We start from the raw sequence: 27,253 nt of genomic DNA on the forward strand, positions 1-27,253 counted from the left end.
CAAAGAGTTAGACAACACGTTCAGGAAGTAATAACACTATTTTTACAAAGTCGAGTTCAGGGGGATATAGTGACATACAGCTGCAACTCCAGCATTTACAAAGTGGAGGAAAGAAAATGCCAAGTTCACCATCAGCCTGGGCTACAGAGTAAGACCTTGCCTCAAATGTTTAAAACGAGTCAAAATCATCCATTGTCCCTCTCAGAGATAACTAGCTCATGCTCTAGCACCTCTGTAACCTCATATAACAATAACCTGGTGGTCCTCAACCTTTCTAATGCTGTGACCCTCTAATATAGTTCCTCATGTTGTGGTGACCCCCAACCATAAAAATATTTCGTTGCTACTTCGTAACTGTAATTTTGTTACTGCTATGAATCATAAAGTAGGTATCTGATATGTGACCCCCAGAGGGGTCATGATCCACAGGTTGAGAACTGCTGCAATACACTGTAATCATTTTAACAGCACGCTGTGGCTCTCTTCCACATTCTGATGAGATATAATCTTATATAATTTTTAAATGAATACTTAATATTTCAGTAGTCTATAATTCACTTATCTTATTGATGTAAATATATGAGTACTTAAAATTTGGAAATGATTAAGATAATATATATCCTAGGGGCTGGAGTGATTGCTCAACAGTTAAGACCACTTGTTTTTCCTGCAGAGGACCTGAGTTCAAGTTCTATCACATAAACGGCAGCTCATAACCATCTGTAACTCTAGTTCCTGGGTACCTAATGCTCTCTTCAGGTCTCCATGGACACTGGGTATACTTACATGCATGTCAGCAAAACACTCATATACATAAAGTAAAATGAATCTTAAAAATAATAAGTATTACATATCCTTATATCAATGTACAATTGTATCTTTGAGATCTGTTCCTACGAGTAAAACTATTAAGTCAAAGGATATTTACATTTTTATATTCTCATTAGCGATATGAGTGACAAAAAAGGCTTGATGGATATAGGCACTTGCTATGAATCCTTACAACTTGAGTTGGATCCCTGGCACTCACATGGTAGAAGAGGACTGAATCCCACAAGTTGTCCTCTCTCTCTCTCTCTCTCTCTCTCTCTCTCTCTCTCTCTCTCTCTCTCTCTCTCTCTGTCACACACACACACACACACACACACCCATACACTCCTCCACCTCAACAAATGCACACAGGCACGCGCACACACAGATGTATACACAGTAAATAAATAGGATAAAAGTGAATTGCTTATACTTCCACCTGTATCTCTTTCAATTGTGACACTATCTACCACTGTTGTGATTTGCATTTCTCTGGTTATCACTGACACAGAATCTCTTTTCACATGCTTATTACTCTTTTTGTATCTTCTCCTTTTTCCTTTTAAATTTATTTTATTTTATGGATTGGTGTTTGAGATGGGTGTTTTCCTAAGCTACCCATGCTGGCCTTCAGTTCCTAGGATCAAGCAAGTTTCTTACCTCAGCCTTGAGAACCTAGGACTACAGACTGCATCACCACACTTGCCTTATGTCTTCTTTTACAGACTTCTTAATCATAATCTCCACACATTTTGTATGGAAGCATGTTTTCCTCTTATATTACAGGCAGAAACTGATGCCAGTGCTTTCCCATATTATTATCTGCCTTAAACATATTAAAATTTAGGTGCAATAGTAATTAAAATTTTTTTGAGATTTTGTTGTATTTGCTGTAAGTGTGTGGGTGCTTTGCCTGTATCTGTGACCGTGCACTATGTGTGTGCAATGCCCTTAGAGGCCAAAAGAGTGTTGGACCTTCTGGAACTTGAGTTACAGACAGTTGTTAGCTGCCATGTGGATGCTGGGAATCAAACCCAATTATCTGGAAGAGTTGGGCCATCTTTCTAGCCCCCCAAAATAACAATTTTTATGTAGTCAAATCTATGTAACTTTCCACTATGGCCTAATCTTTTCTATACATTAGTAGCTCTAGAAAGAAAAAAAGTTGTTCACCTGTATCATATACAACACACAGAGACAGAGACACACACACACAGAGTAAGAAAGACTTCAAAAATATTATAATTGTCAGCTAACAAGATTTCAAAGTTCTGTACAAATCAACTTTCAATTATTGTTATTAAGGACAATAAAGAAGGTAGGAGATGTGACTTAATTGGCTGAGGGTTGGCCCAGCAGCATGAAGACTTTAGGTTAGGTCCTAAGCAGCACATAAATAAGGCATAGTAGTTCATGTCTATAATCCCAGCACTTGCGAGGCAGAGAAACAGAAGTCCAGAATCATCCTCATCTACATAGCAAGTGTGAGGCCAGTCTGGATCCATGAATCTCGGTCTCCAAGAAAACAGTAAAGAAAAGAGAGGAACTGGTTGACATAGGAACAGAAGACAGGTGTAAAAGTAATCCTCTTGTGCAACCCAGACCCCACTGATAAGTTCTGATACATATAAGATGGCTCAAAGGGATCATAGTGCCAATAATGAGGCTTGTCTCAGACATGATGTCAGACTTGAAGATACCTGCAAATGGATGTCTGTTGTTCCAATATAGCACTGGCATATCCTACATACAGATAAGCATCTGGGGTATGAAAAGAGTGAATATGAGCTGAACTTTTTTTTTTTTTCCCAAGACAGGATTTCTCTGCGCAGCTTTGGAACCTGTCCTGGAACTCGCTCTATAGCCCAGGCTGGCCTTAAACTCACAGAGATCCGCCTGCCTCTGCCTCCCAAGTGCTTGGATTAAAGGCGTGCGCTACCACTTAACTTATTCTTAAGAGATGTGGGGTACCAGCAATAGTTCCTAATGTAAATTGTTAGAAGAAATTGCCAGAAGTCCTCCAGTACAAAACTTTGAAGTTGGGTCTGGAGAGATGGCTCAGTGGTTAAGAGCACTGGCTGCTCTTGCAGAGAAGACCCAGGTTTGATTTCCAGCACCCACATGGTGGCTCACAACCTCTTTTAACTCTAGTTCCAGGGGATCTGACACAATCTTCTGGCCTCTGTGGGCACTGAACTCACATGCATATCCCCCCAACACACGCACACAGATAATTACATAATAATAAAAAGAAATGTAAAAAGAAAAAAAGAAACTTTGCAGCTGTCCTGGGTGTGTATCTTCAATTAAAGGAGAGATAAAAGAACTATGGTCTGGCCGGGCGGTGGTGGTGGTGCACGCCTTTAATCCCAGCACTCGGGAGGCAGAGGCAGGCGGATCTCTGTGAGTTCAAGGCCAGCCTGGTCTACAAAGTGAGTTCCAGGAAAGGCGCAAAGCTACACAGAGAAACCCTGTCTTGAAAACCAAAAAAAAAAGAACTATGGTCTGACAGCATAACTGGATTAAGCATCCTTCTTTAAGAAAAGGTTTTCAGGAGGCCGGGCAGTGGTGGTGCACGCCTTTAATCCCAGCACTCGGGAGGCAGAGCCAGGCGGATCTCTGTGAGTTCAAGGCCAGCCTGGACTACCAAGTGAGTCCCAGGAAAGGCGCAAAGCTACACAGAGAAACCCTGTCTCGAAAAACCAAAAAAAAGGTTTTCAGAAATCTTGAACTTGAGTGACCTCAATGGACAGAGAGGGAATCACATGTAAAATCCCTTAAATAAAAGTTTATTGAGTTTACAATTCAAAAAGAGAGAAAGAAAAAAGCCTTAGGAGGCAAAAAAAAAAAGAAAAAGAAAAGAAAACAAAGAACAAAAAACTAAACTAAACAAAACTCATTTTAACCTTATGACCTTTATTTTTCCATCAATTCCTACTTCCTGTAACTACAACCAGTAGCACTATTCTAAAATATATTCTCTATTAATTAAGAAAACACTCATTGGGTGATGGTGGCTCATGCCTTTAACTCCAGCACTTGGGAGACAGAGGCAGGCAGATCTCTGAGTTCGAGGCCACCCTGGTCTACAGAGCGAGTTCCAGGACAGCCAGGGCCACAGAGAGGAAGGAACCCTGTCTGGAAAAAAAAAAAAAAAAAGAAAGAAAAAGAAAATACTCCTCAAACTACAATAATTCTTATCAGTTGGCCCACATATTAGACTAAACCAATGACTAACGAGACATTTGTTTCTGTATTATTTCTCCCCTAAGCAGCACAGCACATAGATTGTTTACCCTGCATTAAGTACTAGAGATTTAAAGATACAGGAGGGTTGGATGTGGTGGCTCACCCTGTACTCTCAGCATTTGGAAGGGTAGGCCAGAGGAATGCTAAGAATTTGAGGTCAGCATGGGCCTGTCTTAAAACACACACACACACACACACACACACACACACACACACACACACACACTTTACATTATGCAATGGACTAATTATTATCATCCTTCTTAACCTCTCAATTTTGTCTGCTCCCCTACAGTCTTAGAGGATAAACCCCACTTTTCATGTTAATAACCAATGCTCCTATCTAAAATTTTTTTCACAATTTTTAATTTTTTAAAAATATTGTAAACTGAAATAATTATACTACTATGTAAATTCACTTAAAGTCACATAAGTGTAAACTTTAGAAAGGTGACTTTTATGTTAAATAAATTATACTGAATAAAACTACTAGACATAAATCAAAAGTAAAACTCACCCATAATATTAATTCGTTAACTTGTATCATTGGTATGGTAAGCCTTCCTATTGTTCTAGTTCTATCTGTGACCTATTGCTTTCTAGATGAGCATACAGCACAGGTGATGAGATGTTCAAACCATCACAAGAATCAGGCAGTTGTTTGGGGGTATTCATGTGACAAGGAATCAAAAGTAACCTCTGTTGAACAACCAGCCTTCTTGGTACTTATTCTGGGACATCACCGATTTTTTTTCCCTCAGAACAAATACCAAGAATTAAGAATTTGGGGTCATAAGATATATGTATACTTTGACCATCCATGCTCCCGATGCCTGCCTCCTCCATCTCTGCACGTTCTCTAATGCACTTAAGGTTTCTGCCAGATTTAAAACCCTTTGAGCCGGGCGGTGGTGGCGCACGCCTTTAATCCCAGCACTCGGGAGGCAGAGCCAAGCGGATCTCTGTGAGTTCGAGGCCAGCCTGGACTACCAAGTGAGTCCCAGGAAAGGCGCAAAGCTACACAGAGAAACCCTGTCTCGAAAAACCACAAAAAAAAAAAAAAAAAAGAGTAAAACCCTTTGACTCCTTCCCCTCGAACTGTACACATTCCTAAAGTTGTTTCTTCCTGACAGCGTGATAAGTGTGGTGTTTCCTTGTAGTCACAGGAGGCTGAGGGAGCAGAATTACTTGAGCTCAGGAGCTCAAAACCAACCCAGAAAACCACAAGACTGTCTCATTTGAAAAAAACAGTTAAAGAATTAAAAAATCCTCCTTCAAACTCTCTATAGCCACTGCTTTTTCTTCTTCCCTTGCCATAAAAGATTCTTAAATACTAGTCTACACTGGCTCCAAATCACTTCCCACACTCCTTAATACCTTATATTAATTTTTATACTCTTATATTATCCCACGGAAATTATTCTCCATAATTACCAATGGCCCAACAATTTCCTAATTGTTAGATGGGCTTCGGATCTTCCTGGTCTTGTGTATTTGTTAGACTGTTGACACATCTGACGTTTCCAGTTCTTTTTCTCATGGCACTAAAACTCAAATTCAAGGCCTCATGGATGCTACCAAGGCATACACCTCATAGCCAAAATACTTGTGTTAAATTTCCTCTCTTGTAGTTAACTACAGTACAGGCACTTTTGTGTGTCTAGTATTGATATATTTTATTATTTGTTTTTATTACTGACACCTTTTTAAAAGAGAAATCTTTGCATAGGATTTCACTGGCAATCTTGGACTTGGGAATCTCCCTAAGGTAACATTCTCCTACTTACAGGCAGGTCTACTCAATGTTTTATACCTAAAGTGACATAAAGTTAGTAACTCACCTGCATTGGCTTTAAGGTCTTCAGGTGTAACCATGACAACAAATCGGATTGCACGTTCATTTCGAAACATTTCATAAGACCACCGACGGATAGATCTCATGCATTTCACTGCTGCAATACCATTATTGGCAATAAGAACCTGGGAGGAAGGGATATGATATGGGAAATGGAAGAAAAAGCAGCAAAGAAAGGCAGTAGTGATAGAAAAACAAAGATTTTTACACATCTCCCTTTGTCTGAAAAAGAATTTCAAGCAAGAACTGTTGCTAGTCCAAGCTGCTAAGAAACAACTCTTGCAAGATCAAGCAATATTTTTTTTTTTTTTTTTTTTTTTTTTTTGGTTTTTCGAGACAGGGTTTCTCTGTGTAGCTTTGCGCCTTTCCTGGTACTCGCTTTGGAGACCAGGCTGGCCTCGAACTCACAGAGATCCGCCTGCCTCTGCCTCCCGAGTGCTGGGATTAAAGGCGTGCGCCACCACCGCCCGGCCTCAAGCAATATTTTTAAACGTTTGCTAAGCAAATATTTCAACATGTATTAGCCAGAACTAATTCTTTTCTAACCTCATTTCTTGAAAAAAATTTAAAAATCGTAAGTACTCATATTGTTTGTAAACTATTCTATCATAACTATTACTAAGAAACATGACATATCTCCAATAAGGAATGGGGGGAAGGTTACACTGTGTGGTGTTATTCACTATTCTCTATTGTAATAAGACACTTGGTAACAATTGCTGTTCTCCCATATGCTGAATCCCAGTGCTTAAGAATGAAAGAAACTGGGACTACAGAGATGGCTCAGGGGTTAAGAGCACTGGCTGCTCTTCCAGAGGTCCTGAGTTCAATGCCCAGCAACCACATAGTGGCTCACCAGCGTCTATAATGAGATCTGGTGCCCTCATCTGGCTTGCAGGGATACATGCAGGCAGAACACTGTATATGTAATAAATAAATCTTTTTTTTTTTAAAAAAAAAAAGAAAGAATGAAAGAAACTGCTTGGCTTCATGGTCACAAGATCAGAAGAATCAAAAAATCCTGAGAAATTTCTGCATATAAGCCTTATATTTCCTTACATATAACTTGAAATCATAATCCTGAAAATATTAGCCTATAATAGATACATAATCTACCTTTATTGGGAGACAAATATAAGACACTGATAAAGCAATACTTTTACAAGAGGGAATACTGGTCCTTATTGTTTGATCTTTTAATTACTATAAACTATTTCAACCAAGATATCCTCCCAGCTCTGGCAAGTTTTAGGTAACAATGACACAGGATTGAGTTGTGTTTTTTGGGGGGGGCGGGGGGGGGGGGGAGCATGCATACAACCCAAATAATTTCATGACATAAGCTAAGTTGGCCACAATCCCTTGATCTGTCTATGTCCACCTCCCAAGTACTTCAAACTACCTGACATTTCTAAGTATTTCACGTAGCCTGTTTCCTCTAAACATCTCAAATATCTGGTAGAAGCCAGTAAGCACTCAGTCCATCAGACTGTTTAAGTCTTGTCTTCTGAAACTCTCTCTACTTCTCTAAACCCAGTGCTATCACATTTAACCCCACCCCACCTGGTACTATACAAGGTTACCAATTAGTCCTTACCCCCTTCTCCTGCCAGGCTAGTGTATGTAGCTCTGCCTGCAAAACCACAAGATCTGCCGGGCAGTGGTGGTGCACGCCTTTAATCTCAGAACTTCTGAGGCAGAGGCAGGTGGATCTCTGAGTTGGAGGCCAACCTGGTCTACAGAGTAAGTTCTGGGACAGCCAGGGCTACACAAAGAAACCCTGTCTTGAAAAACAAACAAACAAACAAACAAACCCATGAGATCTTTCAAAAAGAACATTAGAAGCAGAGTTCCAACTCCTTATCAACGATGACCAAATTGCCAGCATATAAACAGTGAAATTATGTATTAATAGCATGCTAGGGAGACAGAAAGAACAACCTTGCATAAAAAGGCAAAGTTTGTAAAAACCTAAATACCATTCTGAACAAACCAAAACAACAAATCTAGGCATTAAACCTCACATACTTTAGGCAAAATTGCTTAGTAAGTTGCAACTTACCTTCTCAATCACTTTATTTCCCCCAAAACGAGTAACAAATTCTGCTGGAGAAGCCACAGTGAAATCTCTTTGTGAGTCTATTTTCTTTCTATCTCGACCTTGTTTTACTAGGTGCAAGCCAGACATGCTGGATCTATAAAAACAGAGAATACAAGAAAAACTTTACATAGGATTTCCTCACAACACTCATATCTTCTGAAAACCTTCCTTCTCACTACCATGCCACAAAAGTACACCCCCAAGACCCTTGTGAGTCTACATGCTGGTAGATCACAGGAAAGGAAACAGTCCTCAGTGGATGTGATGGATCAAGCCTGTCATCCCTGCACTGTGAGGCTGTGACAGGAGGACTGCCTAGAGCTCCATGCTGATATGGGCTAAAGAGTGAGACTTTTGTCTCAAGAACATGAAAACAAGGGGCTGGAGAGGTGACTGATTACTCTAGCAGAGGACCTGAATTTAGTTCCCAGCACCTGCATGGTGGCTAATGCAGTTCCAGGGGATTGGACACCTTCCTCTGACCTCGGTAGACACCAGATACACATGTGGTGCACAGACATACATGCATTCATAACATTCATATACACAAAATAAATAAACCTAAGGAGGGGGCAGAAATGCTGGAGATTTAGTTCAGTTGTAGACGGAACACTTGTCTAGAAAGTACAAGGCCCTGAGTTCAATCACTAGCATGAAAAGGGGTGGGAGATACTCTATAAAAAAAAAAAGAAAAAATTGGGGGTGGGTGGGTGGCGGTGGCGGCACAACACACACCTTTAGTCCCAGCACTCAGGAGGCAGAGCCAGGCGGATCTCAGTGAGTTCGAGGCCAGCCTGGTCTACAGAGGGAGATCCAGGACAGGCACCAAAACTACACAGAGAAACCCTGTCTCTGGAAAAAAAAAAAGAAAAAAGAAAAAAATTAATCAATTTCCTAGGGTTAGCTGTCAGTAATTTACCATTTTTAGTGGAATATGTTGCCCAAATACAGCACCTAAAACTTACTTATGAATTATATAATATCTCCTTTTTGGTTTGCAGACCTTCCATATCAAAATGGCAAAGGATGGAAGTTTTTCTTCAGATTTTGGCCTTGTAAACATAAACCACAGTCCCCACAGCCCAAGCTCCCTACAGCTGCTTCAAATTCAGGTAAGCAAGACAGATTATGCCCTGTCTACTTATTTAGCTGCTTCTAGAATATTCCTGATGGCCTCAAATTGCAGGTGTTTTGTCTACTTTCATTGTTTCCCCACTCCATCTGTCTTCTTTTTTGCATTTTCTCCTTACATATGGTTCACACACAAATAAGTTGGTTTTCCAAAAAGACTCAGAGGAGAGAGAGAGAAATCTGAAATATTATATAGCTAGAAACAAGCTCTCTCTGCTTTAGCTGCAGAAGATATGTTTCAACAACAGCCAGTTTGTTCTGACAGTCACCAGAGAAAAGCTCTGACGGGGGAATGTCTTTCTGTATGCTGTAAAAATATGTTGCTCTGATTGGTTGATAAATAAGGCCATTTGGTCTATGGCAAGGCAGCTTAGAGACAGGTGGAAAATCCAAACAGAGAAAAAAAAAAAAAAAGACAGAGCAGAGGAGATGCTGCCAGCTGCTGCCATGAGAAGCAAGATGTAAAGATACCGATAAGCCACAAACCACATGGCAAAGTATGGATTTATAGAAATGGGTTAATTTAAGATGTAAGATCTAACTAACGAGAAGCCTGAGCCAGTAGGCCATACAGTTCATAATTAATATAAGCCTCTGTGTGTTCATTTGGGTCTGAGCAGCTGTGGGACCATGAGGCCGCAGGAGCCAGGTGAGCACAGAAAAACTTTGCTACAAATGGCAACAGATAAGGGGAAATGATGGATGATATCATACTGTACACTGCAAATGTGTGTTGCTCTGATTAGTTGATAAATAAAGCTATTCGGCCTTTATGCTTAGAGGCAGGTGGGAAATTCAAAGAGAGAGACAGGAAGAAGGAAGGTGGAGACGCCAGTGAGCTGCCCAAAGAACAACATGTAATGGGACACAGGTAAAGCCACGGAACATGTGGAGATACATAGATTAATAGTTATGGGTTAATTTAAGATCTATGAGTTAGCTAGCAAAAGGCCTGAGCCATGGCCATACAGTTATAATTAATATAAGCCTCTGTGTGTTTACTTGGGGGACTCGAGTGGGAGAGATCTGTCCCAACTGCCCAGGACACAGGAAATCTTCTGGCTACAAAGCTCCATGGCCCTTCCTGGCTGCCAGGAATACCTGACAGGGAGGACCTTGGGTAAAAAGAAGCAAGGCTTACCATAACAACTAAGCCAAGAAAATAATGGGGTCGCAGAACACAGACAGACAGCACAACCAATCAAAACAAATTTAATACTGATTATTATTCTCCAAGAGGGGAAATGTCAGGCAATGGGTAGGGGAAAATTCAAGCAGGAAGGAAATATGCCCTAACTATGGAACTCTGAAAAAGTGAAAGGCATAATTCTAAATTTCAGGCCTAAATAGTAAAACCCAAAGACCATTCACCAAAATCTGATCATAAAGTATGGAGGTGGTACAAAAGAGACACAGAAAAGGCATGAGTAACTCTTAGAAGAGGGCCCAGACAATATTCTGGACAAAGAGGTCCAACTCTTTTTAAGCAGAGAAGAAAAGCCAAGCCAAAAACCAAGTGGGATGCATATACACTTGAAAATTAAATTTGCCATAGAAATGTAAAGAAATAAGCAATAGTGTAATGTTGCACAGTAATAGTTTCCTGATTTGGCTTTGATTAAGTAGATGTTCATGATATTGCACACTTGTGGTGAGAGAAAAGGCAGTCTATGGAACAACAGTCTCCTGAGACAAGTCCTCAGAATGGTCATAATACACTGAAGTCAGCCTGACTTAAATCCTGCACCACAAGAAAAAGAAATTTCTTGCCAAAATGCTGAATAGTGACAGCCTAATAACCTTCCAGAGAACCCTCCAATTCAGAAGTATACAATGACCTGGAGCACATGAAGAAGACACATGACCCAATCAGAAATACACAATGACCTGGAGCACACACAGAAGACACATGATCAGATACAAGGTAAGCAAGTAAGACAAACATATCTTAATCTTTTTTGTTTTTTGAGACAGGGACTTTCTATGTAGTCCTGGCTGCCCAGAAGCTCCTCACACAGATCCATCTGCCTCTCTCTGCCCCATCAGTGCTGGGATTAAAAGTGTGTACATCCATGCCTAGCTTTCTTAATCTTAATATACTGAGGTGACTATGGATGGAAAGCCTTCCAGGGCTACCTGCCATAATAAAAAATCCAAGTTCCAGGTTGTTCTCTATGTCATTGCATCATCCCTTCTCTACCACTTCAATGCTCAGTAAAGATGGTCAAGCATACCAATCCATTAGAGAATGAAACTGCCACAGAGGAGCCGCTATCACAGCGCATCTTCCTGATCAAAGTGTCTCAGAGGCTGGGCAGTGGTGGCACACGCCTTTAGTCCCAGCACTCGGGAGGCAGAAGCAGACAGATCTCTGTGAGTTCAGGGCCAGCCTGGTCTACAAGGCCAGTTCCAGGACAGCCAGGGCTACACACAGAGAAACCCTGTTGAAAAACAGTGTCTAAGAAAGGGTGTGGTGACTCTCCCTTTAACTTCAGCAATCAGAAGTCAGGGACAGGCAGATTGTTGTATGAGGCTAGCCTGATCTATTAACAAGTTCTAAGCCAACCAGGGCTACATAGTGAGACCCTATCTAAAAAAAATAAATGAAATGAAAGAACTCATGTGTTAAAGGCTTGGATCTCGACATTTAAGGTAAGGAGTGATTGGATCATTAAGCTCTGCCTCAGTGAGTTTATCCACTCATAGGTTCAAAGTTTGCTGGCATAATTGGAAGGTATGGAAACTTGGAGGTGAAGAGGAAATGGACTACTGGAAACATGTTCTTGAAGGCTGGATCTTATCCAAGGTCCCCACCCTTCCTTTGTCTCGTTCTGTTTCACAGCTGCCATGAGTTGAGCAGCTCTGATCCATCAGCTCTCTGCCATGAAATCATTTGCCTCAGGCCTAAAGTAATAGAACCAACTGACAACAAACTGAAACCCCTGTCAGTGTAAGCCACAATAAACCTCCCTCCACCCTCTCTTTTTGCTTTTTCAAGACAGGGTTTCAGGCTGGAGAGAGAACTCAGCAATTAAGAACACAAACTGCTCTTCCAGAGGACCCAGGTTCAATTCCCAGCACCCACATGAAGCGCTTAACTGTCAATTTCCAGGATCCAACATCTTCACACAGACAAACATATAGGCAAAACACCAATAAAATAAAGATTAAAAAAAAAAAAAGACAGAGTTTCTCCATGTAGCCCTGGCTGTCCAGGAATTCACTATGTAGAGCAGGCTGGCCCGAAATCACAGAGTGACTGCCTCTGCCTCCTGAGTGATGGGATTAAAGGTATGGGCCACCAACACCTAGCAATCTTTCTTCTCTTAAGCTGCTCTTCTCAAGTAGCTTGTCACAGTAATAAAAGGCCAATGTGTGTGTGTGTGTGTGTGTGTGTGTGTGTGTGTGTGTGTGTGTATGACACTGCCAAATAATTCACTATAAAGTAGATTTATCAATTAATATTCCCACCAGTGGTATGACAATTTCCTGTGCTCTACATTTTTACTGACACTTAATACTGGTGTTTTAATTTTAGCCTTTGTGGTAGTATGAGTTTAACTCAGCCGGGCAGTGGTGTTATACACCTTTAATCCCAGCACTTAGTAGGCAGAGGCAGGTGGATCTCTATGAGTTCGAGGTCAGCCTGGTCTACAAAGTTACCAGCCAAGGCTACACAGGGAAACAAAAACAAAAGGAGAGTTTAACTCAGTAGGGTATGGTGGTACAGACCTTTCACCCAGCAAGGCAGGTAGTTCTGAGTTTGAAGCTAGCCTGATCGACAGAAGGAGTTCCAGGACAGCCAGGGCTACACAGAGACCCTACCTCAGAAACCAAAACCCTAAAAAATTAATTAATTAATTAAAAGTCAGGTGTACCCGTCACATGCCTGTAACCCCAGTGCTGGTGGGGTTGGGGAGGACACATTGGGTCTTGCTGTTTGTCAGGTTCAAGAGACTTGTCTCAAAATAATAAGGCAGGGTAACAGAACGGGTTACTTCACATCTTCCTCTGGCTTCTACACATGCACAGATGGAAAAATACACCATTACACAACCGTGTATATATACCACAAACATGTACACAGACACACACAAATCACAATGAAAAAACTGAATAATAATAAAAATATATTTTAGCCGGGTGGTGGTGGCACATGCCTTTAATCCCAGCACTTGGGAGGCAGAGGCAGGTGGATCTCTGTAAGTTCGAGGCCATATATATACCAAAACAAGGGATTTAAGATGATCTAATGGCTGGATAGAAAAACAGATATATGATAAAACAAATATAGAAAAAATATTAGTGGTAGAATCTAGGAACTGAGCATGTAAGTACTCTCTGAAGAATCCTCTCACTTTGCTGAGTGGCTTAATCTAATTAAATTTGCTAAATATGGCAATTCTAGAAATTCCTAACAAAGCTATGGAAAATTAGCATTAGGGGAAAGAAACTGAGTGAAAGATACCTAGGAATTCTATCTTTGTAACTTCTGCAAATACAAAATTTTTAAATGAAAAGACATTTAAAGTAAGGCTTTTTTGTTTGTTTTGTTTTGTTTTGTTTTTTGAGACAGGGTTTCTCTGTGTAGCCCTGACATTTCTGGAACTCACTCTGTAGGCCAGGCTGGCTTCGTAAAATTAAGTTTCAAAAATATTTTAATAACACAAGAAAGTGTTACATTAGAAAAACTGAACTGTGTAATTACCAGGACATTATTTTTAATGAAATGTATTGTTAAGCAGTAAAAAACTGAAAGAAAACATTAAATAGTGATTATCACTGGATGAAACTATTTTAGATTTTTAGTTCCTTTTTATATTTGTCAGAATTCTAACTTTTCTACCATGAACATATTTTTTAATAATTAAAAAATAGAAAACAAGGGCTGGAGAGATGGCTCAGAAGTTAAAAGCACTGGCTGCTCTTCCAGAGAATCTGGGTTCAATTCCCAGCACCCACATGGCAGCTCACAACTGTCTGAAACTCCAGTTCCAGGGAATCTGACACCCTCACACAGACATATATGCAGGCAAAACACCAATGAATATAAAATAAAAATCAATTATTAATAAAACAAAAAATGCAAACTTCACTTGAGAATTTATGCCAATAGAAAGAAGGCAGGGGAGAAACTCATGAAATATAGGAGAAGTATAACATCGTGGAACAGAGCTTTACTTTTAACAATCATACAACTGTATAGAATAGACTCCTGAGTCTGAAATACATACATGGTCACAGACAGCTCCTGTTTTCAGAATGGAAAGGAGGAAAGGGTAAGTGACAGAGAAAGAGACTACTGCCCCCAGCAAGAGCACCAAGTTGCAGCTCTCATAATGACCTTCTCTGTCTACTCACTACTATGGTACCATGGCAACTGGGAACCACAGGATATTAAGGAAAGAGCACTGAAAGAAAATTTGGAAAGCTACTGGAGGAAGGAGGAAAACTTAGGCAAGCCAAATGAGAAATGCTAAGAGAAACATAAAGCACCCTCACAGGCTGTCTATAAGGAAAGCCATGATAGGAACTGCAACAAGAGCCAGTTCCAGACTTACCATATTAAAGCTTGACACAAACGAGCCAAGAGAGGGAAAAGGCATGTGACTTTAATAATGGTTATTCTCAGTGTAAGAACTGTAACAATCACGGTACAAGTTTTCTGTAACCAAGCCTTGCAACACCAAATATCCAAATTTTATGCCAAAGGCTGAAGTTTCCCAGGCAAACCATTTTATCAAGCCAGGCACAGTGGCACAAGCCTGTAAATCTAGCATTCAAGAGAGAAAGTCAGTATGATCCCATGTTCAATGCCAGCCTGTGCTACAAAGCAACTTCAAGGCTAGCCTGAGCTTCATGGTTTAAGACCCTGTTTCAAAACCAAAACAAGAAAATAATCTCGATTAAGGGTTACATGATAGTTGGAGGCTAAGGCAGGAGACTTTTGAGCTCAAGGCCAGTTTGGGCTACATAACAAGGCCATGTTTCAAAGAAATTTTTAAGCAAACATTTAAACCACATTATATTGGGTGTGGCACATTTTATATTCCTTAAAGCTTTAGCAGCCATTATTTGATTTTATCTCTATTACCAGACTTTAATGAAGTCATTAAACTGATTAAAGCCATAAAACTCAAGAAGTTTAAGTGAGACTAAATAAAAAAATTCCCGCCGGGCGGTGGTGGCGCACGCCTTTAATCCCAGCACTCGGGAGGCAGAGCCAGGCGGATCTCTGTGAGTTCGAGGCCAGCCTGGGCTACCAAGTGAGTTCCAGGAAAGGCGCAAAGCTACACAGAGAAACCCTGTCTCGAAAAACCAAAAAAAAAAAAAAAAAAAAAAAAATTCCCATTTCTATGCCAAACAAAAATAGTTTAGCTATAATTAAAATCTCCATTCTTCACAGATTTCAACAAAAACGGCCATCTTCACCATGACTATGAAACTGACCACACTACTAGTGATAAGGCAGTGCCAAAATGGTGCTGCCACTGCTCAACCCAAGAGTGCAGATGGTAAGTCTGCCTTTCTTTTCCTTGCACCAGATAATCACTAGCAATCATACACGTATTTCCATGAATTATTAACCTCCTCTCAAACAAGTCTCTGGTCACTATCACAAAAGGCAGGGGTGCAGGAGTGGGGTGGTAATATAATTAAGAAATTTAGGAGGACCAGATGTGGTGGTGCATGCCTTAAATCCCAGCACTCAGGAGGGAGAGGCAGGAGCAGCTCTGTGAGTTTGAGGCCAACTGGGTCTAAATAGTGATTTCCAGGCCATCCAAAGCCAAAAAGAAAAAGAAGCTTAAGTGAGGAGGGCAGTGAGATGGCTCAACAGGTAAAACCACTTACTGCCAAGCCTGATGAATCGAGTTTGACCCCAGAGCCCACAATGTGAAAGGACAGTTGTCCCTCTGACCTCTGTATATGTAGCAGGACATCAATAAATAAATTAAAAAAAATTTTCTTCAAAAGAAATTCAAGAGATGTAAAATATAATGTGTGGTGTTGCATATTTGTTTGATTGAATGTATTAGAATTTGGATGTATATTAAATGAGATGAAAAAAATTAAGATTTATCTTTATTATTATTTTTTGTTGTTTTTTTTGAGACAGGGTTTCTCTGTGTAGCCTTGGCTGTCCTAGAACTCACTCTGTAGACCAGGCTGGCCTAAAACTCACAGAGATCCTCTTGCCTCTGCCTCCTGAGAGCTGGTAATAAAGCATGTGCTACCACCACCTGGCTTATCTTTAACACTTTTAATTATTGGGGGCAGGGAGGTGTATATGTGCCCTTAACCACTGAGCTATCTTTCAAGCCTGACACAAAAATTTTGAAATAGAAAGATGGAGAGTTTTGGCAGCTTAGGTCTGTAACATGTCACGCCAGAGATTTCAATCTACGATAACCACACCACCAAAAAAGGCAGTTTATAAAAGTGTGCACAGTATGACCTCATTTCAGTATAACAAAACATATATGGGGCTGGAGAGGTGGCTCAGTGGTTAAGAGCACTGGCTGCTCTTCCAGAGGACCCAGACTCCATTCCCACACAACTGCCAACAACAGTCTATTATAACTCCAGTGCCAAGGCATCTGACACACTGTTCTGCCTCTGAGGCACTATGCATGTGGTACTTAGCAAAACACCCAGACACATAAAATATAAATTGTTAAAAAATTAAAACAAGAAGTGTGTGTGTAGCATGGCAAGATGGTGAAACACTTGGGAGGCAGAAGCAGGAGGATAGCAGAAAGCTCCAGGACAGAGAGGGATACATAAGAAGACCCTGTCTCAAAAAGAAAGATGAAGAGAAGGAAAAGAAACACATATGTGTAATATGGGTATATGCATAGAAGAAGAATCAGAGGGGCTGGAGAAATGGCTCAGTGGTTAAAAGCACTTGCTGCTCTTTCAAGAGGACTTGAGTTTGGTTCCCAGCACCTACAGTAGTCAGGAAATTCATAACCACCTATCACTACAGTTCCATGGGATCTAATGCCCTCTTTGGATCTCTGAGAGTACTGCCCTTACGTAGCATACATACACCCAGACAGACACACATAGTCATAAATAAAAATTTAAAAAAAAGAAAAGAAAAGAAGAGAATTCAGGAGACTGGAGCTGGAGAGATGGCTCAGAGGTTAAGAGCACTGGCTGCTCTTCCAGAGGTCCTGAGTTCAATCCCCAGCAACCACATGGTGGCTCACAACCATCTATAATTCCAATCTGGTGCCCTCTTCTGGCATGTAGGCAGAACACTGTATACAAAAAAAAAAAAAGAAAAGAAAAAAGAAAAAAGAAGAAAGAAGGAGGAGGAGGAGGAGGAGGAGGAGAAGAAGAAGGCGACAACTAAGGAGAGTATTAGCAGAGTAATCTCTGGTTGGTGGATATATAAGCCTTTATTAATTTTCTATACTGTTCACTTTTCAAATACTTTCCATCCCTTTGAAGTAAGGCTGACTTAATTAAAGACCTGCTCAAAGAAACCATAAGTCTGATAGAAGATCTGACAGTTAGGACTCTGACGAGTTTCCACATTCAGTCATGTGACCTTAGGCATGTTATGTCTTAGTTCACCACCTGTATATTGTGGGAATGATAACACCACACTTGCCTCACTGGCTGTGCTGAAGATTAAGTGTGACACTCCACACAAAACACAGCAGTGTCTGACACACACTAAAGCACTGATGAATACTCTCTATTATTAGTATTATTTTCTAATCAGTCACTGAGAAAACATGACTGAGTGTTATTAAGGGACAGGCAGTAAAGCTCAATAACAGAACTAAATAAACATGAAGCCCTGGGTTCAATCCCAAGCACTAATACATAAAAAAGTGAAAAACCGAATAGGTTGTATCAGAAAAAAATTGGCCCCATCACTCAAAGCCAATACCAGATTCTCTACAAACCTTACCTTAACACTATTATATCCTAGAGAGAAATATATGCACAGAACTCCGTGTTGTTTTTTAAAGTCTACAACAATGAAAAAAGTTATCTGGGATCCAATTCCAAACTGACTCATAAATTGTCTGTGTGATGTCACAGGAGAAACTACAAGTAATTTCTAATTACAAAAGAGCTTTGCTTGGGGCTGGAGAGATGGCTCAGAGGTTAAGAACACTGCTCTTCCAGAGGTCCTCAGTTCAATTTCCAGCAACCACATGGTGGCTCACAACCATCTATAATGAGATCTGGTGCCCTCTTCTGGCCTGCACGGACACATGCAGGCAGAACACTATACATACTAAATAAATACATCTTAAAAAAAAAAAAAAAAAAAGAGCTTTGCCAGGTAGTGGTGGGGCACATCTTAATTCCTAGCACTGGAGGCAGAGGTAGGCAGATCTCTGTGAGTTCGAGGCCAATCCAGTCTACAGAGCAAGTTCCAGGAAAGCTAGGGCTGTTATATAGAGGAAACCCTGTCTCAAAAAAAGAAAAAAAAAAACAAGCAAACAAACAACTAAGAGAGAGAGAGAGAGAGCTTCAAAATTCCCTAGGTTCTTCTGAAGAGTCCAACATCTTACAGGCAATCATATCTAAATTCTCAATTTTCAAAAGATGAATGGCAAGAACATAATTCACTTTCACAGAGCCCACTTTGTCCTTGAACCCAGGCTATGGTACATCTTCCACCCAATTCATGTGCATTCAGATGATAACAATTAGAGATACTTCCACATAAAGTCCTTAACCTGACCAGTCAGTATTTTGACCATATTATTTTATGGTGTTTATGAGAAAACTGAGATGGAGTTTCAAATATAAACATGACGGAGGTTTAAGAATCACAGTGCCAGGGCTGGAGAGATGGCTTACAGGTTGGGAGCACTGACTGCTCTTCCAGAGGACCTGGTTTCAATTCCCAGCACCCACATGGCAGCTTACAACTGTCTGTAACTCCAGTTTCAGGAGCACACAAGTGGTGTACAGATATACATGCAGGCAAAACGATCATATATATAAAGTAAATATATATATTTATATATTTTTATATATAATATATATAAATATATCGTACATAATATATGATATTAGATATATATATATCACAGTACCCTAAGAGGTTGAAGACCAAAATATGGGGAATAATTTGCTTCTACCTGGATTTTAACCGGGAATTCGGTATACCAGTTGGCAAAACTGTTTACAGTCTTGTTTGACTGACAGCATGGGTTGACATCATGTGGTACATTTTAAGTATGCAGGACCATCTGACCTTAAGTACATCAAAGAAACTACCAAAATTAAAACAAATACGACAATTCTATTAGATGCCACCAAATCACATACTAGTTACCAAAATTAAGATGTATACATTTAGTCTTTTAACAGTCTTTCTTCTGAAATGTACAATTAATTAATGATTTTTCAGAGATATATCATCCTAACTATAGCTGATAAGCCCAGGTTGATCTTATCTAACAATTAAAAAGCCTTAGCAGTTTTTCAATGAGACTTACCTATCCCCACCAACTTGTGACTATTTAAGTCCTTATTTTCAAATAATTGGGAGGTAAAGCTTAGGAAGTGATTTAGCCAATCTTTCAGTGACTCTGGAAAAACATGATGCATGTCTTCTCCATCCCTAGAAAAATCTATTTTCTAATCCTGCTTATCCATCAGACCATTAAAATGTTCACTTAGCACCCAACATGAAGATCACAGTAACTATTTCACTTTGTTTCAGATGGTCCTAGTTAACACTTGTGAGGAATAGGTTGTCCCCTTAACCTCTACCACACAGGAAAAATCAGACTATTCATTCTAGGAGCTGCTAGTAAACTCAACCAGTTTAGACTCAGTATTCAAAGAGTGAAAGCAGTGCCTGAATCATCATTATCTTCATTTTTCAGAGAGGAAATAAATTCAAGGAAAAATTATTGCCAGTGGTCACATACAATTTAATTAGCTACAGATGTCATTAGAAGTATTCCTGTCAAAAGAAAGAATTTAAGTTACTCCCAAAGACATTGTTATGTCCACAGATGAATTAGATAAAGAAGTCTTGTTCTATCTGGAACATTAGCTGAGAAATCAGTGGAAACTGGCAACTGTCCTCTGCCCAGGCTGCTGATCACACTCCTACCCATGAGCAACAACCATGAGAGTTCTGGCAACAATGAGGCATCCAAGACATTGCAGCCACGCCACTGACCACACAGCCTCTGCCTGACAGCCATGGACCTTGGGAATGCTTGGCACCTACATACTGCCTCAGAATATCATGAGCCGAGTTTCCTGTAATAGCACTTATTGCACCATTGCCAAACTCAGTGTGTCCTAATTCAACAACTGAATATTATGTTTCACATAAAATTCAGTTAGATTTCTCAAAGCAGTGCAACTTCAAAGATTTAGCACTAACCTAGTCTTTCTCAATAGGGGAGTATGACATTTTGAGACCAATTCTTGGTTGTGTGGGATGATATACTGCATTATAAAAGCAGTGATAGCAATGTTGAGAGGGTCTCTTTATATAGCCTTGGATGTCCTGGAACTCACTCTGTAGACCAGGCTAGCCTCAAATTCAGAGACCTGTCTGTCTCCGCCTCCTGAACACTGGGATTAAAGGCATGCGCCACCTCTTCCAGTCCTATTGCAAAAGTTTTAGTACCGCCAGTCCTCTGTCCTCAGCAGTTCTCAACCCCACACACTTCCAAATGACTTTGAGGGGACAATACCACCGGTACTAACCCAAGGGTCAACCTAAGTGAACCATAAAGTAAACATGTTTGTATAAAGTCCTCATTTCTAGTCCCTGATGCTAATTCTTCTTTCTGACCTGAAGTTAGGTGAATACTTTGTTCATTAATGCCAGAAAATCAACTTTATCAGAAATACTTACAAAAATTGTAAAAAAAAAAAAAAAAAAAAAAAAAAGTTGTAAGGTCAGTAACCAGTAAAACAATTACAAAAATGCAATCAGGACATTTGAGTTTGAACTCTCAACCTCAACCAAGTTATTTTCCCTCTTCAGACCTCAGTTTTCTCATCTAGTAAAACAAAAGCATTCGGCTACTCAGGCAAGGTAATTAGTGCCTGTAATCAGAGCAATCAGGAGGCTAAGCCAGGACAAGGCCAAGTTTAAGGTCGGCCTAAGAAGTAAGAGATCCTGTCCTAGCCGGGCGGTGGTGGCACACGCCTTTAATCCCAGCACTTGGGAGGCAGAGGCAGGCGGATCTCAGTGAGTTCAAGGCCAGCCTGGGCTACAAAGTGAGATCCAGTACAGCTAGGACTGTTACACAGAGAAACCCTGTCTTGGGGAAAATCAAAACAAAAAACAACAAAAAGAGATCCTGTCTTGACAAATACATTTTTTAAAAGAGCACTAAAACTTATGTAAGTTATCTGCTTCATTACAAGTCCCAGGAATCATGAAGTAAACCATATCTAATTTGCTTTATCCTTCTGACCTCCATATAGCTTAAATGGGAGTGATTATTAATACACACTAACTGCTTCATCTTAGAGAAGCTAGGATTCCAAGCCCCATGGACAACAACAAAGAATTACCAGAACCAGTATGGAATTTTACTATAGAATCAATATCTTTTTTGTTTTGTTTTATTTTTCTTTTTTTTTCTTTCATTTTTCTTTATTAAGAAATTTTCTACTCACTCCACATTGTTTTATTTTTCAAGACAGGGTTTCTCTGTGTAGTTTTGGTGGATGTCCTGGATCTCGCTCTGTAGACCAGGCTGGCCTCAAACTGAGATCTGCCTGGCTCTGCCTCCTGAGTGCTGAGATTAAAGGCATAGGTCACCACTGCCCAGCCTAGAATCAATATCTTGATATACAAAAAGGAGCCTAATTATTTTATGACCCATTAATAACAGACTATCAAGATAATAACAGTAGCAGTACCTACCCTAACTGTGTTTATCTAGGTTAGAACTATAATATTTATTCTCAGTGTACATTAGAATCACCTGGATAGCATTTTGTTTGTTTGTTTGTTCTACTCTGTGTGTGTGTGTGTGTGTGTGTGTGTGTGTGTGTGTGTGTGTGAGAGAGAGAGAGAGAGAGAGAGAGAAATTTCTAGGGATGAGGTTTATTTCCTAAGGTTTACTCACAAATGAATGATAAACACATGTGACCCAAACTCTTTAAACCTAAGAACTGAAAAGCAAATGACTAAACTAGTATCTTATCATCAGTCAAAGGGTATGGTCGCTCATCCCAGTATCCCAGCACTCCATTAACTCTAGCACTCTAAAGGCCAGGGCAGGAATATTAGGAGTTTAATGTCTGCCTGGGCTACATAGTGAGTTTGAGGCCAGTCTGAGTTACATAAGTCCCTGTCCCAGAACAAAATAAAAAAAAAAAATGGTTACTTTAACATGAATGAGCAATAACACACATGTAATACCTACACTTAGAAGCTGGAGTGAGGAAGATCAAGAATTCAGGGCAATTTGGAGCTACATTAGACCTTGTTTCAAAAACACAAACAAAAAGGCAAAATGTACCTAGGCACTGTGTATGGTCCCGGAACTCAGGAAGCAAAAGCAAGAAGCTCTCAATGAGCTCCAGGCCAGCCTGCTCTGTATAAGAAGTTCCAGTCCAACCAGGAGTAATGTAACCCTATCTCAAAACACAATCAACAAAGTCCACAAAGGCTAAGGATGTGGACCAGTGGTTGAGTGTTTGCCTACCATGTGTAAGGTCCTGGGCTCAATCTCTAGCACTGATGGGGTTGGGGGAGACTACAAATTTAGCCAAATCTGCAAAATTCCTATCAATCAATGAAAGTTACAGCATTGTTAATCAAAGTACTACAGAAGCTGAAATTGCTCAACCTAACTTTCATTCACTGGGTCATATTGAAGGACCTAGTATGTATAAAGAATGGTAAAAAGCTAAGAGGAATATATAGGAAAAGATAGTCCCCAAACCTGAAAAGTGCATAATTTCCTAGTCAGAAGATGGGCCCAGTGAATGGAGGTGACGTTAATATATTCTTCCTTTCAGAACATGAAAGTGAAAATAACAAGAGAGTAAACACATTACCCATGAAGCAACTCTTCTCACCTCATGTGAAAGGCCAAACCATCCTGTAAAGCAGAGATCCCCAAATCAGAAAGCGTATCTGAGCTGACAGAAGCTGGTGACAGGGAGCCCTCCTTCTCCTCTAGTAGATCCAGCTTGACCAGGTTACTGATCTCATCTTCCGAGTTGTCTTCAGACACAGACCCAATTATGAATCGGGAGTGCTGGTTCAGCTCCAGAGTTTTGGCCAACGGAGATGGTTCATCCATTATTCTTTCAAAATAAGCTCTCAGCACTATGGGGAAAATGAAGAGAAAAGTAGGTTATGGGCAATAACGTATAGGTGAGGACACTCAAAAAAAATAAGTCATAAACCACAAGCGGCCCTCAGAAATAAGACTGAGTCTGAGAACTGGTTTCCTTGGCTACTCTAGTCCAGCATTTTTGTTTCCTCCACGGGAGGAAAAGAAAGATCATGGTAACTATGCTTATAAATTAAAAGTTTTATTTTCCTCAGAAAGTATTTCTCACATTCTATAAGCCATTCTCCATCTCTTACTCAGTGATACTGAATGGATAATTATGACCGATGGGAACCTTTCATTGTAAGCGAAAGCTGTTGTGAGACTGTGACTCCTCTGTAGTATTGTGGGCAGGGAGTGCTAAGAGTTTAGGGAGACTGGCTATTGCTTGAAACTCAGTGTTTAAACTACATAATGATCTCCTGGTTCCAAACACCACGTAATGAAAGGTTATGAATTTTATTAAGCACACACATTTAAAGTAAAACAATAAACAAAAAACCTTGTGTTTCATGAGTTTATTTTTCTCAAACTGAATATTTTAAAAATCTACCCCCAAATATTATTTTTGTTGTTCAATTATGTACACAGAATTGGTAGAGGAAGTGAATCTACCACCAAATTTTAAATCTGTATTCAAAGTAGTTTATGTATCATCTCAAACAGTATTTTTCTAGATATAGGACCTTACTAGTCAAGATTAGCTATTGTCAATAGCTAACAAACTTAACCAAAATAGTTACCAGTTCTTGGACCTATCTTAGACCAACTGTTTCAGAAGCTCTAGGCTGAGGTACAATAGTGTTTTAACAAAACCTAAAGCTGAAGAATCACTGTGCTGCAAGAGGAAAACAACAATAACAAATTGCCAGGAATACAAGAAAATATAATAGGGGAAATTAAGAAAAAAGAAAAAACAAAATATCTGAACATTCTGGAAGGGAGCTGAGTTACTTATTTTTGAAACTGGCATTAATAAATACAGAAGTGAGGTAATGAGGGGGAGGAGAAGAGGTATAAAGGAAGGGGCAGAGGAGAACAAGACAGGATACCATGGGGGAAGTAAGACAAAATACCACTTTCTATACTATGTAGACTCTAGACTTAAATGTATCTCTGTGTGTATATACATGCATATCTATGGCATGGAAATAGAAAATGAGTATTTGAGGTGAGAAAGGGGACCAGTAAGAGTGGAAAGAGGGACTGGAAAGGGCAATGCAAGGGTGAACGTGAGTAATATACAATGATCTACATGTATGATAAATGTCTAAATGAAACCTATTGCTTGTACATTAAAATAACAAAACAAAAATCAAATACAAAAGTTCTAGGTCAGAGGAGTAACTCAGTGGTAAAGCACTTACCTAACACACAGGAGGCCATTTCAAACCCCAGAAATGGAAAAAAAAAAATTGTCTAAATTTGCTATACATTTACATTGTAATATTATATTTCTACCTTTTTCTTTTTAAGTCTCCAAATTGTATGGAGTTCAGTCCAAAAGAAAACCAAATCATTAGAAGAAAAAAAGGGAGTTAGGGAATAACAGGCAAAGAAAAAGGGACATTCTAACATATTGACCATTCTGAAGAATATTAAGATACAGCAGTAGAAAATCAATTTTTTGGGAGAGGGCAAGGAAGAGACAGCATCTCATAGTCTGGCTAACCCCAAACTTCTACAGTCGAGTCTGCCTTTCTTGCCTCTCCCTCCTAACAACTGGGACTACAGGTGTACACCACCACACCTGGCTTACACCTGTCTTTACAAAGGAACTAAGGCACATAACATGAACACTCTAACTTATAATCTGACTGAAATTTGATGGTCACAAAAATAAACTTCATAAGCCGGAAGAAGGCCATTGCTAATAAACTAGGGTCCCCAGGCTATTGAGTGAAAGGCTCAACACAGGCAGCTTCAAGCTGTCCTTTCCTTAGCTGCCGGTACCAGGCGGCCTTTCTAAGGCTGCACAGACTGGAAACAGCTCGGTGTTTACCAGCTCTGATGCCTGCCCAGCAGCCAGCACCTGTACTGCTCCCCAGCACAAGCATGCACACCACCAGAAAGGGAGGTCATGCCTGGAAAATCACTGAGTAGCCGCCCAGACACTCTAGAAGCCACCACAGCCTGTCCCATTTCCATTGATTCTAGTTCTAAATTAGAGAGAAAGTAGTGGGTCATCACCATGGTCAGACTCCTCTTTCACTTGCCAATATTCTTCGTGAAAGACAACAGAAACCCCACAATTGAACATCTTGGCACATGAAAATTTGTATTACATTGTAAACATAAAAGAGTATTATTGAAACTGACCTCTTATAATTCTTATTGTCTCAGCAGATATCCACCTCCAAAAAGAACTAAACAAAGAGAAAAACAGAGATTTTGAAGGTTGCTTTTTCTGTTTGCTTTTTTAATACCAAATTTTTGTCAACTCTAGTTTTATTCAGTTTAGTACAAAAATAGTAAAATTCAAAATATCATGTTTTCTTGTAAATATTACTTAACTTGAAGCATAACATTCAGTAATTACTTAATTATATAAAACAAAAGCATTTCACATTCAAAAACTTATTTCTAAGCATACTAAACAACAGTTCAAGCTTATTATTTCATAAAATAGCTTTTCTGAAAAAACCCTATATTCAAATGCATTACACTTATTACTTCTAATACTTCATTAAAAATGAGGCAATAGGGAGAAAATAACTTGACTCTCTAAAACTCAGGCTGAGAATGTTTCCAAATGGTCAAAAGTATCCACAAAGACTAGAAACCAGGGAGAAAACATTCCCACCATACTATATCTAGAAACTCTAAAAGACAAAAAAAGTCTCTACTTCCCAAATCCTAGGTTTACTTCTAAGCTAACAACATAAAAATATTCAGGGAAGAAGCTCTCCATTTTAATTATGTATAAGAAACATGTAGAAGCTTTCAAAACTACCCGTGTGCAGTCAGACCTCTGGCCTATGCCTGCAATCCTAGCATTTGAAAGGTATTGGAAGGAGGATCAGAACTTCAGTTACCCTTGGCAACACAGAAAGATCTAGGCCCAGTCTGGGTTATAGGAAACCCTGAACCCTGTTGCAAAAAAAAAAAAAAGAAAAGAGAAAAAAGAAAAAAAAAAGAAAGAAAAGAAAACAAAAAGAAACAAAACAAAACATAAAAAGAAATAAAAAATAAAAAACTTCTAAAATACCCATGTGAAATTCCACTCCAAATCTACTAAATCAGATCTGCAGTTGGAGGGGTTCCAAGTATCTGAATTACCTTTATTTTTATTTTATGTATGTGGGTGTTTTGCCTGCATATACATACACCGCTTACATGACTGGTACCCATGGAGGCCAGAAAAGGGCATTGGATTCCTTGCAACTGGAGTTGCAAGACCGTTATGAGCCATCACATGGGTGCTAGAAATAAAACCAGGGTCCTCTGAAAGAGCAGCTATGCTCTTAATCACTGAGCCATTTCTCCAGCCCCAGATTTTTTATTTTTAAAGATTTATTGATTACATATGCAATGTTCTGCCTGCATGTATGCCTGCATGCCAGAAGAGAGTATCAGATCTCATTATAGATGGTTGTGAGCTACCATGTGGTTGCCTGGAACTAAACTGAAGTCCTCTGGAAGAGCAGCCAATGCTCTTAACCTCTGAGCCATCTCTCCAGCCTCCCAGGGTTTTTTAAAAATTGGTTCATTTGAGAGTTTCATACAACATGCTTTGATAATATTCACTCTACCCTTAATTTTATCTTAATCAATATCTTAATCTTAAATTCAGTTTATAAT

The 27,253-nt window shown here is 39.7% G+C and overlaps 1 protein-coding gene across 6 annotated transcripts in view; it reads right to left on the minus strand.

Annotated features, from left to right (window-relative positions):
- Positions 1-27,253, minus strand: part of Acaca (acetyl-CoA carboxylase alpha) — a 272,460-nt gene that overhangs the window by 179,087 nt on the left and 66,120 nt on the right. For 4 of the 6 annotated variants that reach the window (XM_052759691.1, XM_052759690.1, XM_052759695.1 and 1 more), the window contains exons 2-5: positions 25,772-25,818; positions 23,193-23,445; positions 7,977-8,109; positions 5,901-6,039 (exon numbers count right to left, since the gene is read on the minus strand). In XM_052759691.1, the coding sequence (XP_052615651.1) occupies positions 5,901-6,039; positions 7,977-8,109; positions 23,193-23,445; positions 25,772-25,818 (572 nt within the window). The remainder of the gene's footprint in view (positions 1-5,900; positions 6,040-7,976; positions 8,110-23,192; positions 23,446-25,771; positions 25,819-27,253) is intronic. The other 2 variants (XM_052759693.1, XM_052759694.1) reach the window with 1 other exon arrangement.

Source organism: Peromyscus californicus, unplaced genomic scaffold (genome assembly GCF_007827085.1).
Source record: "Peromyscus californicus insignis strain IS unplaced genomic scaffold, ASM782708v3 Scaffold_3__1_contigs__length_106647218, whole genome shotgun sequence".
In the NCBI taxonomy this organism is placed as follows: Eukaryota; Metazoa; Chordata; class Mammalia; order Rodentia; family Cricetidae; genus Peromyscus; species Peromyscus californicus.